This window comes from Xiphias gladius, chromosome 4 (assembly GCF_016859285.1).
Source record: "Xiphias gladius isolate SHS-SW01 ecotype Sanya breed wild chromosome 4, ASM1685928v1, whole genome shotgun sequence".
Classification (NCBI taxonomy): Eukaryota; Metazoa; Chordata; class Actinopteri; order Istiophoriformes; family Xiphiidae; genus Xiphias; species Xiphias gladius.
The window spans coordinates 12,710,571-12,725,006 of NC_053403.1; the positions used below are offsets into that span (position 1 = coordinate 12,710,571).

General features: G+C 41.9%; 1 protein-coding gene across 1 annotated transcript; it reads left to right on the forward strand.

Annotated features, from left to right (window-relative positions):
- Positions 1 to 1,062: 1,062 nt before the first annotated feature.
- parp1 (poly (ADP-ribose) polymerase 1) lies at positions 1,063 to 14,102 on the forward strand. The gene is made up of 23 exons (XM_040126013.1): positions 1,063 to 1,347; positions 2,644 to 2,806; positions 3,468 to 3,583; positions 3,744 to 3,958; positions 5,950 to 6,040; positions 6,164 to 6,280; positions 6,724 to 6,900; positions 7,160 to 7,322; positions 7,651 to 7,791; positions 7,943 to 8,182; positions 8,372 to 8,437; positions 8,524 to 8,656; positions 8,836 to 9,031; positions 9,731 to 9,859; positions 10,311 to 10,394; positions 10,523 to 10,645; positions 10,769 to 10,897; positions 11,048 to 11,146; positions 11,285 to 11,437; positions 11,615 to 11,742; positions 11,883 to 11,944; positions 12,389 to 12,503; positions 13,269 to 14,102. Exons 1-23 carry the CDS (start codon positions 1,225 to 1,227, stop codon positions 13,348 to 13,350), a joined length of 3,045 nt encoding a protein of 1,014 aa, XP_039981947.1. The 5' UTR covers positions 1,063 to 1,224; the 3' UTR covers positions 13,351 to 14,102.
- The last annotated feature ends 334 nt before the right edge of the window (positions 14,103 to 14,436 follow it).

Sequence of the window (14,436 nt, forward strand, 5' to 3'; positions counted from 1 at the left end):
ATGATTTATACAAAAACAGTCGATAGTGTAAAATTTCTGCTAATAAAACCAGAAACAACCATAAAACTGAGTGGTGTTATTTCATTTTAACTGTGCATATGCCTCATTGTGTCCACAAGATATTATGTGATGTGCTCATCACTGTTAGACCCAACTCAACCTTGTGTGTCTCTGAGCACAGCTGCTGTTTCAGGTAGAGCCGAGCAGATCGGCTACGGCAAACCCGAAGCCTGCTTGCCCTCAGCAAAATGTCAGCGCAGCCAGGCATGGGTGTGTTCGGGTTGTTTGCTTGAAGGAAAATCCAACATATTCGGCCTCCACCACAGGAAATGTATATAGACTATAAATATACAGAAATTTAAAAAAAATAAATAAATAAAAAAAGGAAAAGTGAGGAATATTTTTCTTTTGTCGATACGGAAACTAAACAGAGTTTGGGGCCATATACTGTTTGGGTTTTTTGTTTTGTTTTTTTTTTTTTGGTTATACCATGAACTGATTTTCCTTTCCTTTTCGCCTTTGGTAGTGTAGATCATGGTCTGGACGAGTTCTCTCAACTCGATTAGTTCTGCCTGCGAGTAGCGCGGGTATTCTCCGGCCGGCTCGCTGATCGTCTATTATGAAAGACGGATCACTCGGTAGTTGAAAAAATGGGTTGGTCTTGGGCATTAACCTTTATGTTCTCAGTTTGGATTATTCACGCGCAGATAGAAGAGCATAAACACAAACACTGCCACAAATCGACTCAAGTAGTCCTTATACAACAAGCCAACTTTAAAGAACTTGATTCGTAGATAGGCAGTTTTTCCACCTCCAGGACTGTAGAATTTTAGAAATACTGTGGTCATAAATTTGATTTAAAAAAAAAAGTAGTATAAGTCTCAAGTCCCATTGATACATATTGATAGGATGCCAAGAAGTAGGCCTACACCCTCGCCTTGTAGAGTGGCCGCTGCATTCTCTCCGGAAAAGTCTACAACCGACACTTAAACCCGAGACCCCGGTGACTCTGGGTAAATTGTCACTTAGTCGTTGAAAAGAGCCGCCGATGCTTCGCGGCGACGTGTCGGCGTCGAGAAACACCGACAGAGTGAGAGCTCCTGTCCGGCGGCGCCCCCGCAGGCACGCGGGCTTCGCCTCTCTCATCCTTCCTGCGTTGATTGTTGTGGCTCCGTGTCAGTCCGCAGAAAGTTTCGTTTGCTCCCGCTTTAATATTGAAGAGCTATGGCCGATTCTCAAGAGGACAAGCTGTACAAGGCGGAATACGCCAAAAGCGGCCGCGCATCGTGCAAGAAATGCAAAGAAAACATAGCTAAAGACTCGCTCAGGATGGCCATCATGGTGCAGGTAACAGTAGCGACGTGTGGAGTTAGTTTATCTGAAGAAACCTGCTCTTGTTAGCTGCCTCACTACCACGGCGCTGCTTTGGAAATTAGCTCGTTTGTTCTGTGGATATAGTGAGTATCAGTTCACTATCTGGAGAGTGAGAACACGTAGTTTGCGGTGTGGTTTCAGTTCAGTAGGTTAGGCCCTCGTTAGCATTTAAATGGCTGGCATTGTCTATTGAGTTTGGTTCACAAAGAGCCACTGAGCCTTTCTTAATGTCGGGTTGGGGCAGTTGTTCCTCCCGCTGTTCACAAAAGTGAGGTTTACTCAGACAATTTGTGATGCATCTTGAGCTTATTTCCGAGGTGTGGATCTGTATTTTTAAAATGGCTGCATCCACCTCGGAAGACAAAATCACATCAGCAACAATGCCAGTCTGTGAAAACAGCGGGGGATTAATTAACCAAGGAGCTAATGTTAAGAAAGCTCCAGAGTCAGCCTCCTTATTCATGGCCTGTGGAGCAGCTCCAGATTTCCAATCACTTGACCTCAGTCAGACTGAATCAGTCTGTTTAACAGGAGCCAGCACTGGCACAAGACACTTTCTTCACTTGTTTAGAAGAGCTTTAATGAATGGTCATATTTTCACAACTCTAGATAAATATGAATCAGATTACATACAGTGTGTCTCACGTCTGTCAGTTTGGAAAGTATTCTAATTCTTTCTCACAGTGATAGTAGATGTTGCCCATTGTTATACCGGTGCCCAAGTAAAAGAAGCAACATTTGTCAGGAAAGAACAACTTCTTCTGTATCACATTACAGTGCACAAAAAAACCCCAAAAAACTTGTTTTGTCACTTCTCCCAATAAATCTGCCACAAAACGGTTCACTTCCTCAAACACAACTGTGTTTTTTGTTTTTTATAATCACCCTAACAGAAGAAGTCATTAGAGATCGACACGACACCATACAGTCTGGCCCTTATAACACCATGTGATGAGCGAAAAACTATGAAATGGATTCAGCCTTCAATCTCACCTAAATCACATAAAAAAAGTTTTTGAGGTTTTTGACTTTTGGTAAATTCTTCTTCTCACAAGGTACTACATTGTAAAAACAATATGGTTATACCTTAGGACCAAAATTAAAACTAAGAAATAAACGAATCATACAAAATAAAGCTTTTGCCTCGCAAGTCCAGGAAAGTTCATAATTTATGTCTGATATTTGGAGGTCCCCATCCCACATCACCACTGATTCACTGTAAACATACTGTATAAATGAAACCTTTTGTGTTTGTTCGTTGTCCTCCAGTCCCCCATGTTTGACGGGAAGGTCCCCCACTGGCACCACTTCTCTTGCTTCTGGCAGCGAGCGGCAGCTCAGTCCACCGCTGACATCGCTGGGTACTCTGACCTCCGCTGGGAAGACCAGGAGAAGGTCAAAAAGGCCATTGAAAGTGGTGGAGCTGCAGGAGGTCAGTACATGTTAAAGTATGGGTAAAATGACATAACGCCACACACAGCGACAGGCACAGACTCCTTACTGTGCCAGTATGCCTACATGGAGATGGTCACGCAAATTAATTAGCTTCTCAGGCCCCTGGCTCCTCAGTTGAGCAGATGACTTCATGTTTTATATGCCCCTTGATTAGCAAACATAGCTTATAGCATTTTACATACTTGCACAGAGGCACCATGTGCTGTCATTCAATTACAGAGTAAACGTTTCCTGTTAAACAGGAGTGGCGATGGAACAGCACAATACATCAGTGCAGTACAACAGCAAGTATCAGCGAGCGGTGGATAAAATTGTCGTCTGGTCACGTGTGAATATTTATAGAAGTTATTTATTTGTTTTTATCACTTAAAAAAAACAAAAAACAAACACAGGTTCATTTTACAATCTTACAAAAGGTTTGATATGAATTTGCTTTCTGGTGACCACGGTGTAGCGCTGTGTTTATGAAATATTTTTGGCTGTACTGCCTGTCAAATTTTTAAGTCAACATTTTGTCGACTTCTATATTCAATTGAATATTATTTACCCTCTGAATATTTTTCACACACATAGTTTTTCATTGCTTGGTTGCACTGGATCACTTGAAAGTTCAATACTGCACAACTTTCCCATCGTAGGAAAAGGGGACCAGAAGAGTGGAGCTAAAGGGGAGAAGACGCTGAATGACTTTGCAGTGGAATATGCCAAGTCGAACCGCAGCACATGCAAAGGCTGTGAGCAGAAAATAGAAAAGGTTAGCAGCCAATTTTTTAAACTATTTGAATATAACAATAACTGATATAAACACTATCAATTTAATCTTTATGGTGTAAATATTAGATATTGTGCCTTATAAGTTGTTTTCCATGCAACCGCTTTTCTAAAGCCTTTTGATCCTCCGGCCTCTCGTTTAGGATCAGATTCGTGTGTCCAAGAAAACCGTGGACCCAGAGAAGCCCCAGCTGGGTCTGATCGACCGCTGGTACCACACAGCGTGTTTCGTGAGCCGCAGGGAGGAGCTGGCCTTCAAACCTGAATACAACGCTGCCCAGCTGAAGGGGTTCAACGCACTACGGGCTGAAGACAAGGAAGAGCTTAAGAAGAGGCTTCCTACTGTCAAATCTGAAGGGTGAGACCAAAAAGAATTGATCATATTCTTTTGTGCAGATTGTATACTTTTAAGATTGCGAGGAATGTGAGCATTTGGACATTCAGCATTGACATTGATCAGTGTTTGGGATCTCAAGCCTGGTCAGGTCTAGCGTTAATTTTGGACAGCTGCACCCTGTCTTCCACCACCACCACCAGCCCTATTTGGAGCCTCTCTGTCTCCCACTGTTCTGCAGCACAAGAAAATTGCCTTAAAGGTGTCCCTGAAAGCCTGCATTGCGTATGCATACAGGAAAGGGTTGACGGCAGAGTTTGCATGTGACAGGATGATGGCACTGAGCAGCAGCTCTAGCGGCACGGGACAGTGTGGGCAGAGCCGCAGGAAGCAGTTGATTATGTGGAGCGGGATCCAGCAGATTGTGAAGAGGAAAAGAACCAGGAAAAGCGAAGTAGCTGTCTTCAACTTGCGGCGCATGCTTGCCACAGCCCTCGCTTGCCTCTCCCCTCTGCCACTTTGCTCAGACGCGATGCGTCTCATCTGCCACTTGACTGTGACAAAGATTTGGGCGTAGATTAGAAACATGATCACTAGGGGTGTCAACACACAAGCAAAGAAGTTGAAGTAGACCATGTAGGTCATGTCCACCACCGCGACAAAGAAACAGTATCCTGAATCAGGCCGTGTCTTGTGCCAGCACATCAGAGGCACGAGCCCGATGAGAAAGGCCAGCAGCCATGTGGCGAGGATGACCAGCACAAGCGTTGCGAGACGTCATCAGGACCTGGTAGCGGAAGGGCATGAAGATGGCCACATAGCGCTCCAGTGCCACTGCCAGCAGGCTGAAGATTGAGCTCTGGGTGAACATTATCAAAACGCTCAGCATGAGAAGACGCAGTTAGAGACTGTGACGCGGTAAACCAATATCGGTCAGGATGGCACAGGGAATGGCGATAGCGCCCACGCAGATGTCAGCAACTGCGAGCGAGGCCAAGAAATAGTTGACGATGGTGCGTAGCTTGGGGTTGAGGCCCATGGCGACACAGACCAGTAAATTACCGACCGTGGAGAGAAAGGCGATGGCGAGCTCAGCCGCCATGTACGCGATGTTAGGGGAAAGCATCAAGTTGGCAGGCGGAGGTGAAGGAAATGGTTGGGAGGAGTTGGCAGAAGCAACTGAAGAGCTCTTGAAAGGTGGTAGGAGCTGAGAAGACAGATGGGATAAGTTTTTAGTTTGCTGAAAAGTGTAGAGGGTCAACAGTGCGCTTGTGTTTTCCATAGTTGTTCTAAAGAGAGACATAAGATTCAAGTTAGAAACCAAGCTTAACTGCTAAGAATGGTGATGAAATACATGAAACCAGTAAAATTACTCACCAGTCTGCAGTTGTATGGTCCTGTTGTAATAAAAGTGTCGCTGCTCAAGGAACTGAGGACTCGATCGTCACTGTTCTGACAGCAGGTATCCTGATTTAGTACACCTGCCCTCACATTAAAGATCACATGAACAACATCTGTTTGAGAAAGACTGGAAGACACTATTTTGTAGAAACCCCTTCCTCCCTCATGATGTCACTTTTTGTCAAATAAGGGATGTTTGTCATGTTTTTTTTGTTTTTTGTTTTTTGTTTTTTTGCACTCAAAAGGATCAGAAAGAGACTGACTGCCACTGGGTGGTCATTAACTAAAATGTGCATGCTGGTGTGTGACTGGTCTCTAGGTGAGCAAATAAATTTTTCCTGTCAGGGCAGGGTGGGTGATATCAGCATTGACCCCTGGGACTGTGGAGACATGTCCCAGCTTGTGTTTGATGGGGCCCTGATGACTGTGCTTAATGAATAAAGGTGTCAGATTCCGGCTTGTTTGTTTCTAATCTTGGCTATCGTCCGGTGTTCCCTTTTGAACCTAGGAAGTTAATTTGGATGTTTTTTATTTTCCACCTTTTTTCTTTGTCCATGCTGAAAAAAGAAAGAAGTTTGGAATAAACTGTTTTGAACTTCTGTTTGCCGTTGCAGAAAGCGTAAAGCTGATGAAGTGGATGGAGTATCAAAGAAACAGAAGAAGCAGGAAGAGGATGAGAAGAAAAAGCTGGAAGAGCAGTTGAAGGTACCTTTTTATATTTATGCTTTGCATTTTATATTTGGAATAAACGTCGCATTATATTTGATGACCATGATGTACTTAATATGGTGCCATGTTTTTGTGTGTGTTGTTTGCATGCATCCACAGAGCCAAAGCCAGCTGGTTTGGGGAATCAAGGACAAGCTGAGGAAATTTTGTTCAGTTAACGACATGAAGGAGCTGCTGATCGCAAATGGCCAGGAGGTTCCCTCGGGGGAGTCCAACGTAAGAGAACCTCAGCTCATTTCATTTTCTGTGGATCTAAACACTCACTGTATTCTGAATAATAAAGAATGACTGTCGGGAAACATTTCATTTCAACTGATTTTTCAGATTCGGATCCGGTTTTTATAAGATCACATCACTGTATGTTCGCATTAGAGCTGCAAATGAAGGTTATATTTCTACTGTAGCTTTGCTAATTTAATGGATGTGTGCAATACTATTTCACAATATGTGGAAGAAGATTATGGTGCCCAGCCTGTTTTTTGTATTTATTACTCAGGAATCTATTACAAATTAACAATACAAAACAGACTTCCATTATTCAGCCTTCTGTGCTTTTGTGGTACATTTAACACTTTATGTAAATTACAATTTACAACCAAAGTCCTTGTTGTGTTAAATAAAGTTTTTGTATTTGATGACAAGTGCTGTGTAATCGACAGGTGGTCGACTGCCTGGCCGACGGTATGGCCTTTGGTGCCCTGGAGGCCTGTAAGGAGTGCAAGGGCCAGCTGGTGTTCAAGGGTGACGCTTATTACTGTACAGGGGACATTTCAGCTTGGACAAAGTGTGTTTTCAAAACGGACACACCCGTACGCAAGGACTGGGTCATCCCCAAGGTAGGTCACCTCATTTCAGGACTCTGTTTGGTTCCTTTTTAGAGACCCCTTTACCCGCTCAAATTGCTAGTCATAGCCTGTTAGCAGCATTCAGGAAGGGAGTATCCTTTCAATGGGGGATTTAGCTGACAGTGTGCTTTGATCAGTCTGTGGACGGCAGCTGATAAAAGGAGGATATCTATGCAAAAACTAAAAAAAAGGTCTGTTTTCCAATTATATTTGACAAGTTCTAATTGACTCTCTCGGCTTGTCATTTCAGGAATTCAACGAGGTCCCTTTCCTGAAGAAATTCAAGTTCAAGCGACAGGACAGGGTTTACCCCAAGGAGGCTCCCAACCAAACCCAGACATCAGCCAAAGCCAAACCCCTGGCGAGTGCATCCAGTGCCCTGGCCGAGCGACTGCCAGAGGGAGCACCTTCTGGTGAGAGAAAAACTTGGAGTGTGTTAATATCCTAAAAATATCCAAATATGGATTTTATATTCTCTGTACACTGAGCTTGTGCTTTGATTCAATTGAGGAACTGAATATGCATATAAATCCTTTTTTTTTTTTTTTTTTACTTCGGATATAAGGCTAAGTATAAGATTATGTCAAATTACACCTAAATGTCTATGAAATTTATAAGAAAGTCTTAAATAAGTTGATAGCAATGAAAAATCAAAACTGCAGGATTCTAAATAATTTAAATACATCAACACAATGTTATATATCAAAAAAGGACTTGGTAATATGTATTTTGTTGCCGTAGACAAACCGCTGACGAGTATGAAACTGTTGGCTGTGGGTAAGCTGACGAAGAACAAGGACGATTTGAAGGCTGCTGTGGAGGAACTGGGTGGAAAGATTACCGGCACAGCCAGTAAGGCCTCTCTCTGCCTCAGCACCAAGAGTGAGTAACAATGCCATAAAGGGAGAATTAATATATGGGACAATAAGTGCCCTAAGTTACATTTAAAAGCTTATTTATCCACATTGAGAATAGAATGTGTAACGTAACATTTCCAACTTCTGACACATTCTTTGCCCTCATCTTTTCACAGAGGAGGTGGAGAAGATGAGTAAGAAAATGGAGGAAGTGAGGGACGCTGGCGTGCGCGTGGTCTCTGAGGATTTCCTTAAAGACATCAAGGTATCTGGTAAAGCCCTCCAGGAGCTGGTCTCCTTGCATGCTATCTCACCCTGGGGTGCAGAGGTCAAAGTCGAGGCTCCGGCTCCATCCGTGGCCTCAAAGTCTGGAGCGGTGGCCACCAAGAGCACAGGGAGAGTGAAGGAGGAGGAAGGTAAAGGATATTTGTGGCTGTTGTTAGTAGTTATGAAAACGCTGTTATCAGTGCATGTACTAATAGTTGTGTCTCTAAATGTTAGATCGTGTTTTAGACGGTTGCTTCATGTAGACCTGTGTTATAACTGTTCTGCTCTTTGTGTATATGTATGTATATTTATAAACAATTACATCTACACTATTACAGGTAGTAGCAAAGCCAAGAAGATGAAACTCACAGTTAAAGGAGGAGCTGCTGTGGATCCAGATTCAGGTACTCCTGAGTACCCTCGATTGAATGAATTGTCTCTCTGTCCTTTTTTTTCTCCTGAATTTGATTGGTGAGTTTAATTTTTATAGGTCTGGAGAACAGCGCCCATGTCCTGGAGCAGAATGGGAAGATGTACAGTGCCACGCTGGGTCTTGTGGACATTGTCAGAGGAACTAACTCCTACTATAAACTGCAGCTGCTTGAGGATGATGTACAGAAAAGGTCATTTCTCTTCTTTTGGTCATAGTGCAGAGGCTATTAAAAGGAACATTCAGGTCAGAAAGAGAGGCAACAGACACAAACCTGACTTGTAACATGATTTTATAACGGTACGGTAATGGTACCTTAGCATGCTAGCTGCAATGCAGCCTCATCTCTGCCCATCTGTCATCTATGTGCAGGTACTGGGTGTTCCGGTCGTGGGGTAGAGTGGGTACCACCATCGGAGGCAACAAGCTGGACAAGTTTCATGACAAAAACTCTGCTCTGGACAACTTCCTGGGTGTGTACAAGGAGAAGACAGGCAACGACTGGGGGTCCTCCAACTTCACCAAATACCCCAATAAGTTCTACCCGCTAGAGATCGACTATGGACAGGTATGCATAGAAAACTGGGGAGCAGATATCCTACAGTGCATTTACTGTACCTTATTGGCTTTTATTTTTGGCTGGACTGCAATAGTGGGGCCATGCCTATAAATGCGAATGTCCGTGACTGACTGACTGACTGAGTGGTAAAAGTTACACCACTTTTCATCTGACTGCTGCGTGACTGCGTGTTGACTTTTTTGACAAACCTTAGCTTCTTTCCATAGAAGAGAGTCGTAAGTCTTGCACAACGAGCGTGAGGTTCGGCTTTCCCTCTCTATGCATCTTATTCAATTGACCGCACGGCAGCTGACACAGACGTGAATGAGCTTCTAACTTTCATTTTACAAGTAATTATAGCCGAAAATCATAGCACAGCCATTGTCTTTAACTTATGTGTTTGGTGTCAGACGACGTTGCAGTCATGATTTTAAAAGAGCAGCAGCTTGGAAATGACTTCGAAGTGACTTAATATGTAGCTTTAATGGACCACGTTTCAGTCAATATTTCATCCTTGGTCCCTTTGCTGACAACAAAAACAGAAAAACATGTAAATGAGAACAGCTTTATTGGGAGTTTGGCTGTATTAAAATACTGTATATGTGAGCACAGAGAGTAGGAGAGAAGCAAACAGATAAACGGCGGTCCAGCCATATACTAGGTTTGGACCTGGTCTTGTTATATGAAATTGTTCGTGTTCCTGGGCAGGATGAGGAGGCAGTGAAGAGGCTGACGGCCACCGCTGGCACCAAGTCCAAGCTGGCCAAACCTGTCCAGGGGCTGATCAAAATGATCTTTGATGTGGAGAGCATGAAGAAGGCCATGGTGGAGTTTGAGGTAAGACTTTTTAATTTGTTTGGAGAACATTTGTGACTGTGTACACATGAGAGAGAAACCATGTCAGATGGGACCTGTGCGTTTCCCTATGTAAATGTTTACAGCTTTCATCATATCACGTCTTCTGGCAATGTGGGGAGCAACTGTTCTATTGATAATTAATTACGATGGACTAAAATATGATAGGATATGTGACTTTGCACTATGTTTCTAATACCAAAGCCCAACATCATCAGTCTTGTCTTGTCTTGTCGTGTCTACACTTAGCTGAAAGCTAACAGTAAATATAAGAAGATTCCACATCTCCATCTCAATAAAACATGTTTATTTGTAAAGAAAGTACATACAATTTTCTACAATTGAAGAGTACTGTTAATGCCACCCCAGTGTGTGCATTGTTCCTTAATGTGTTCCACATATGAATAACTTATATCACCTTTCCTATTCTTAGATTGACCTCCAGAAGATGCCCCTTGGAAAGCTGAGTAAGAGGCAGATCCAGAGTGCTTACGCTCTTCTCACAGAAGTACAGCAGGTCAGTAACCAACAGCTCCTCCTGGAGGGCCATCCCAGTTTCATTGGCTCGTGTGTCTGTAGAGAATGTTCTCAATCTTTCAATAATAACATTAAGTTGTTTTTTTTTTTTTTCCTTTTTCATGGAAGGCTGTGTCAGATTGTGTGCCAGAGGCTCAGATACTGGATCTCTCCAATCGCTTCTACACCCTGATACCCCATGACTTTGGAATGAAGAAACCTCCACTGCTCAACAACGTGGACTACATTCAAGTAAGGGCACACGTCCTGTATCATACTGTATAGTTTTCTCTTGTTTTGTCATCTCGCTGATAAGCCCAATGCAGAATTTAAAAATGTGGACGGATAAACACTTCTGCCTACATCATTGTCCAGGCTAAAGTTCAGATGTTGGACAACCTGTTGGATATTGAAGTGGCATACAGCCTGCTAAGAGGAGGGGCCCAGGATAATGAGAACGATCCCATCGACATCAACTATGAGAAACTCAAAACCAAGATTGAGGTGAGGTGTTTTATTCTTTCATAGTCACGGACGGTGTGCAACGTAATGCATTTTTACTACTTTTTCTAATGAGAGTAATGTTCAGCTTGGGAAGTCTACAAAGAGATGATGAATGGAAAGACTACAGTATGTGATATATTTATTTCACAGGTTGTTGACAAGACCACAAAAGAGGCTGAGACCATTATGCAATATGTTAAGAACACCCACGCTGCAACGCACAACACTTACACACTGGAAGTTCAAGAAGTAAGTCATTATTGGGAAAAACAGTTTAAATAAGACAAGCTCTTTATTTGAATATCATGCTGTAAGTGTTTAATGTCGGTCCTGCGGTGCACCTTTTTGTTGTAGGTCATAAATGATCAACTGTTTATCTTCTTTCAGATCTTCAAAATTGTTCGTGAGGGAGAGCACCAGCGGTACCGTCCCTTCGAGGAGCTACACAATCGCCAGCTACTGTGGCACGGTTCTCGCACCACCAACTACGCCGGTATCTTGTCTCAGGGTCTCCGTATCGCCCCCCCAGAGGCCCCAGTGGTGCGTAGCGTTTGTGATTTTACCGAGCTCAAGTTTGTGGGGAACCAAAAGATGCACTGCCATCTGTTCTTGATAATAACAAATCAGTACCTCCCCATTCATAAATACCCTTGTTTTGTAGTGTTTTAAGTCGACTTGCTCATGTATTACACTGCTGTTTTGCTTCATTTTCTCTAGACTGGTTACATGTTCGGCAAAGGCGTGTATTTTGCTGACATGGTGTCCAAGAGTGCAAACTACTGTCACACCTCCCAGTCAGATCCTGTAGGCCTCATACTGCTGGCTGAGGTTGCCCTTGGCAACATGTGAGTGACAGTCTGAGTTCTTCTTCTTCTTCTTCTTCTTCAAAAAAAGCATTTATATCAGCCTTTTCTTGTGTGTCTTATTGAATATGTCTGTGATGAGGATGTAAATGAATGTCTTGCTTTTTTTTTTTTCTCTGCAGGCATGAACTGAAGAAGGCCTCCCACATTACAAAATTACCTAAGGGCAAACACAGTGTTAAAGGTGAGAAACTGATGGCAGCGTGTTAAGGCACATTGTTGGGACCACAATCATTTAGTGGTGAATTATTTTTTAAGAATTCAAGAACAATGGTGGAAAATATACCTATATACCATATTATATAAACAGCAGATCAATGTAATTATAGCACCTTGATACTTTATAATGAAATACATTTTTACTTTTGAAAGTATTGTAACTGCTGAATGCTATAAAGATACAGCATTAATATAAAAAACACATACATGCTTTGATAAGAATTTAACATAGTAATATTTGTTTATTAATGTGTTATTTAGCTGACTAGCTGCTAATAATAATTTGTGTATAATCTACAGTTATTGATTGGACATTTGGCAACTCAAGTGGCTTTTCATGATTTGATGTCGAGGTTTAGTTTGTGTTGTTCTTCAGACCTTTGCTCAGACATTTCTTTTTCTTTTTCAGGTTTGGGTAGAACTGCTCCTGATCCTGGTGCTGCTGTCACTTTAGACGGGGTGCAAGTGCCTCTGGGAAAAGGAGTCCACACTAACATTGACGACACAAGTCTGCTGTACAACGAGTATCCTTTAATATTTATCTCCTGGTTTATGATTTGGATAATAATTTTGCCAAATGGGCCTACATTTTTCCATGTAATTCATTCTTTAATAGTAGTGTGTAGAGGTGTGCAGAGCCAAAAACTTAGTGAGTGGATATTGTTCTCGCAATTGAATTAACTGACTCAAGTTGAATTTTTAACCATTAAAGTAAATCTTGAGCTTTTATTGCTGTGCCTTCAGTTTTACTCCTTTGCTAGGATCACACAGCATAACTTTTAGCCTGAACTTAGACCTGATGTTGCTGTCCTGATGTCGAACTTAGATTAATGTTGGGTTGCTGTTAACATACGGGGGGGGTCTTTGCTAATAGAGCATAGCTAACCTTTTCCGGTGAGAAGGCTTCTTCTCTAGCCTCCTGATCATGATGTAGGCCACTCTGAGGCAGCAATGTTTTTCCATACCTGGATGAAATGAGCTATTCTGATATAAACTAACTCATAAATCATTTATTTAAACTGGTAGCAAGTAAATGGTGAATTCAAGACGGGACAAAAGTGAAAACAGGAGTTGAAACCTCTTTTCTTTGGTGTTTGGTGTGGTGCACTCACTTGTCCTAACCAGATTTCTTCAAACCTTTTAGTTATCAAATTAACTTTCTCTAACCCTGGATGTGTATTTTTGTTCAACTCTCATGTCTGTAATTTGTATGAAATGCCCTTTTTTTTCACTGTGTTGTTCATAAAAATCTTTATAGTCTCTATTTTCCTTAACCACTGCTACTCCAGGTACATTGTGTATGATGTAGCGCAGGTGAACATGAAGTATCTGCTGAAAATCAAGTTTAACTACCAGACGTCCCTGTGGTGAGAGAGGCTGTGTCCGAACATTCTTCAGTGAAAACAAAGACCACTGTTGCCTCCAAACGCCTGGGCTTCATTCTCTGCAACAGAAGATGTTTGGCAAAGGAGTGATGCTATACCACGCTTTACAATGGTCACTGGAAATCTCTAGTCACTTTATTGCTTTTTCATCAGATTTACAAGCTGGCAGCCTTCCTTAGTACTGGATTAGATACTCAGATATCTACTTTACACATAAAAATGCAGATCACAGCTCAATACAGTAGTGGAAGCACATACTACGTGGAAAGGTTTTGGTTTAGAGAATAACATCAGAAGTGTTAGTCTTTTTTCTCACGTGGTAATCTTAAGTTTGAGAAAGATGTTATTTCTTCATCATTAATAAATCTGTAGCTAATAAGGCATTGTACTGCAAACTAAATAGTTCTGAGTTGGTTGTGAACATCCAGTCTGCAGACACACACAAACCAGTGTTTATATCTCGCAAAGGTTCCTCGGTAAAATAGCCAGTAAGCTGAACATTTTGTAGACTGTTGGGTTCAAAGATACTGTCCAAGGTTTGACTTGTATATACTGTATGTGTATTGTTTGTCTCAAGCTGTCTTTCTTGCCCAAAATTAAAAAAAAAAAAAAAAACTGTAGTTCATGTTTATGCAAAGTATTCTGTGAAAGAAACAACAGCCATAGTATGTGGTACACTTTTTCTTAGTGTTTTTCTTGCTTACATCAAACAAAATAAAAGATTGAGAGAAAATTTCACGCCTGCATTTGCAAATCCTTTTATTTTCTTTGATTTTGTATGATAGATCCTATTTCAATTTTGGAATGCAAATCTGCAAGTTTTTCAAATTAATTGGATACTTGATTTATTTCCTTTTAAGGGTTTCTCTCCTCTGTCTACCTTGGGTAGGTCAAAGGTCATGGTCAGCTAGGGATATGTACTACACGAGCCCTGGGAGTGATGCTTCTAGCTGCATGTTTAACCATTAGAAACCCTCCTGCCTAGATACACAGAAATAGGAGTATTTGTGAACACAATTTCCCATTTGAAAGAGGTTGGTGTTTTTCATGAAAGCCATTTATACACTGGGTA

Coding starts and splice junctions, on each gene's coding strand:
- parp1 (XM_040126013.1), top strand. CDS start 1,225: ATGGCCGATTCTCAAGAGGACAAGCTGTACAAGGCGGAATACGCCAAA. Junction 6,901..7,159: donor AGGACTGGGTCATCCCCAAG/GTAGGTCACCTC, acceptor TTGTCATTTCAG/GAATTCAACGAGGTCCCTTT. Junction 7,792..7,942: donor TCTCTGCCTCAGCACCAAGA/GTGAGTAACAAT, acceptor ATCTTTTCACAG/AGGAGGTGGAGAAGATGAGT.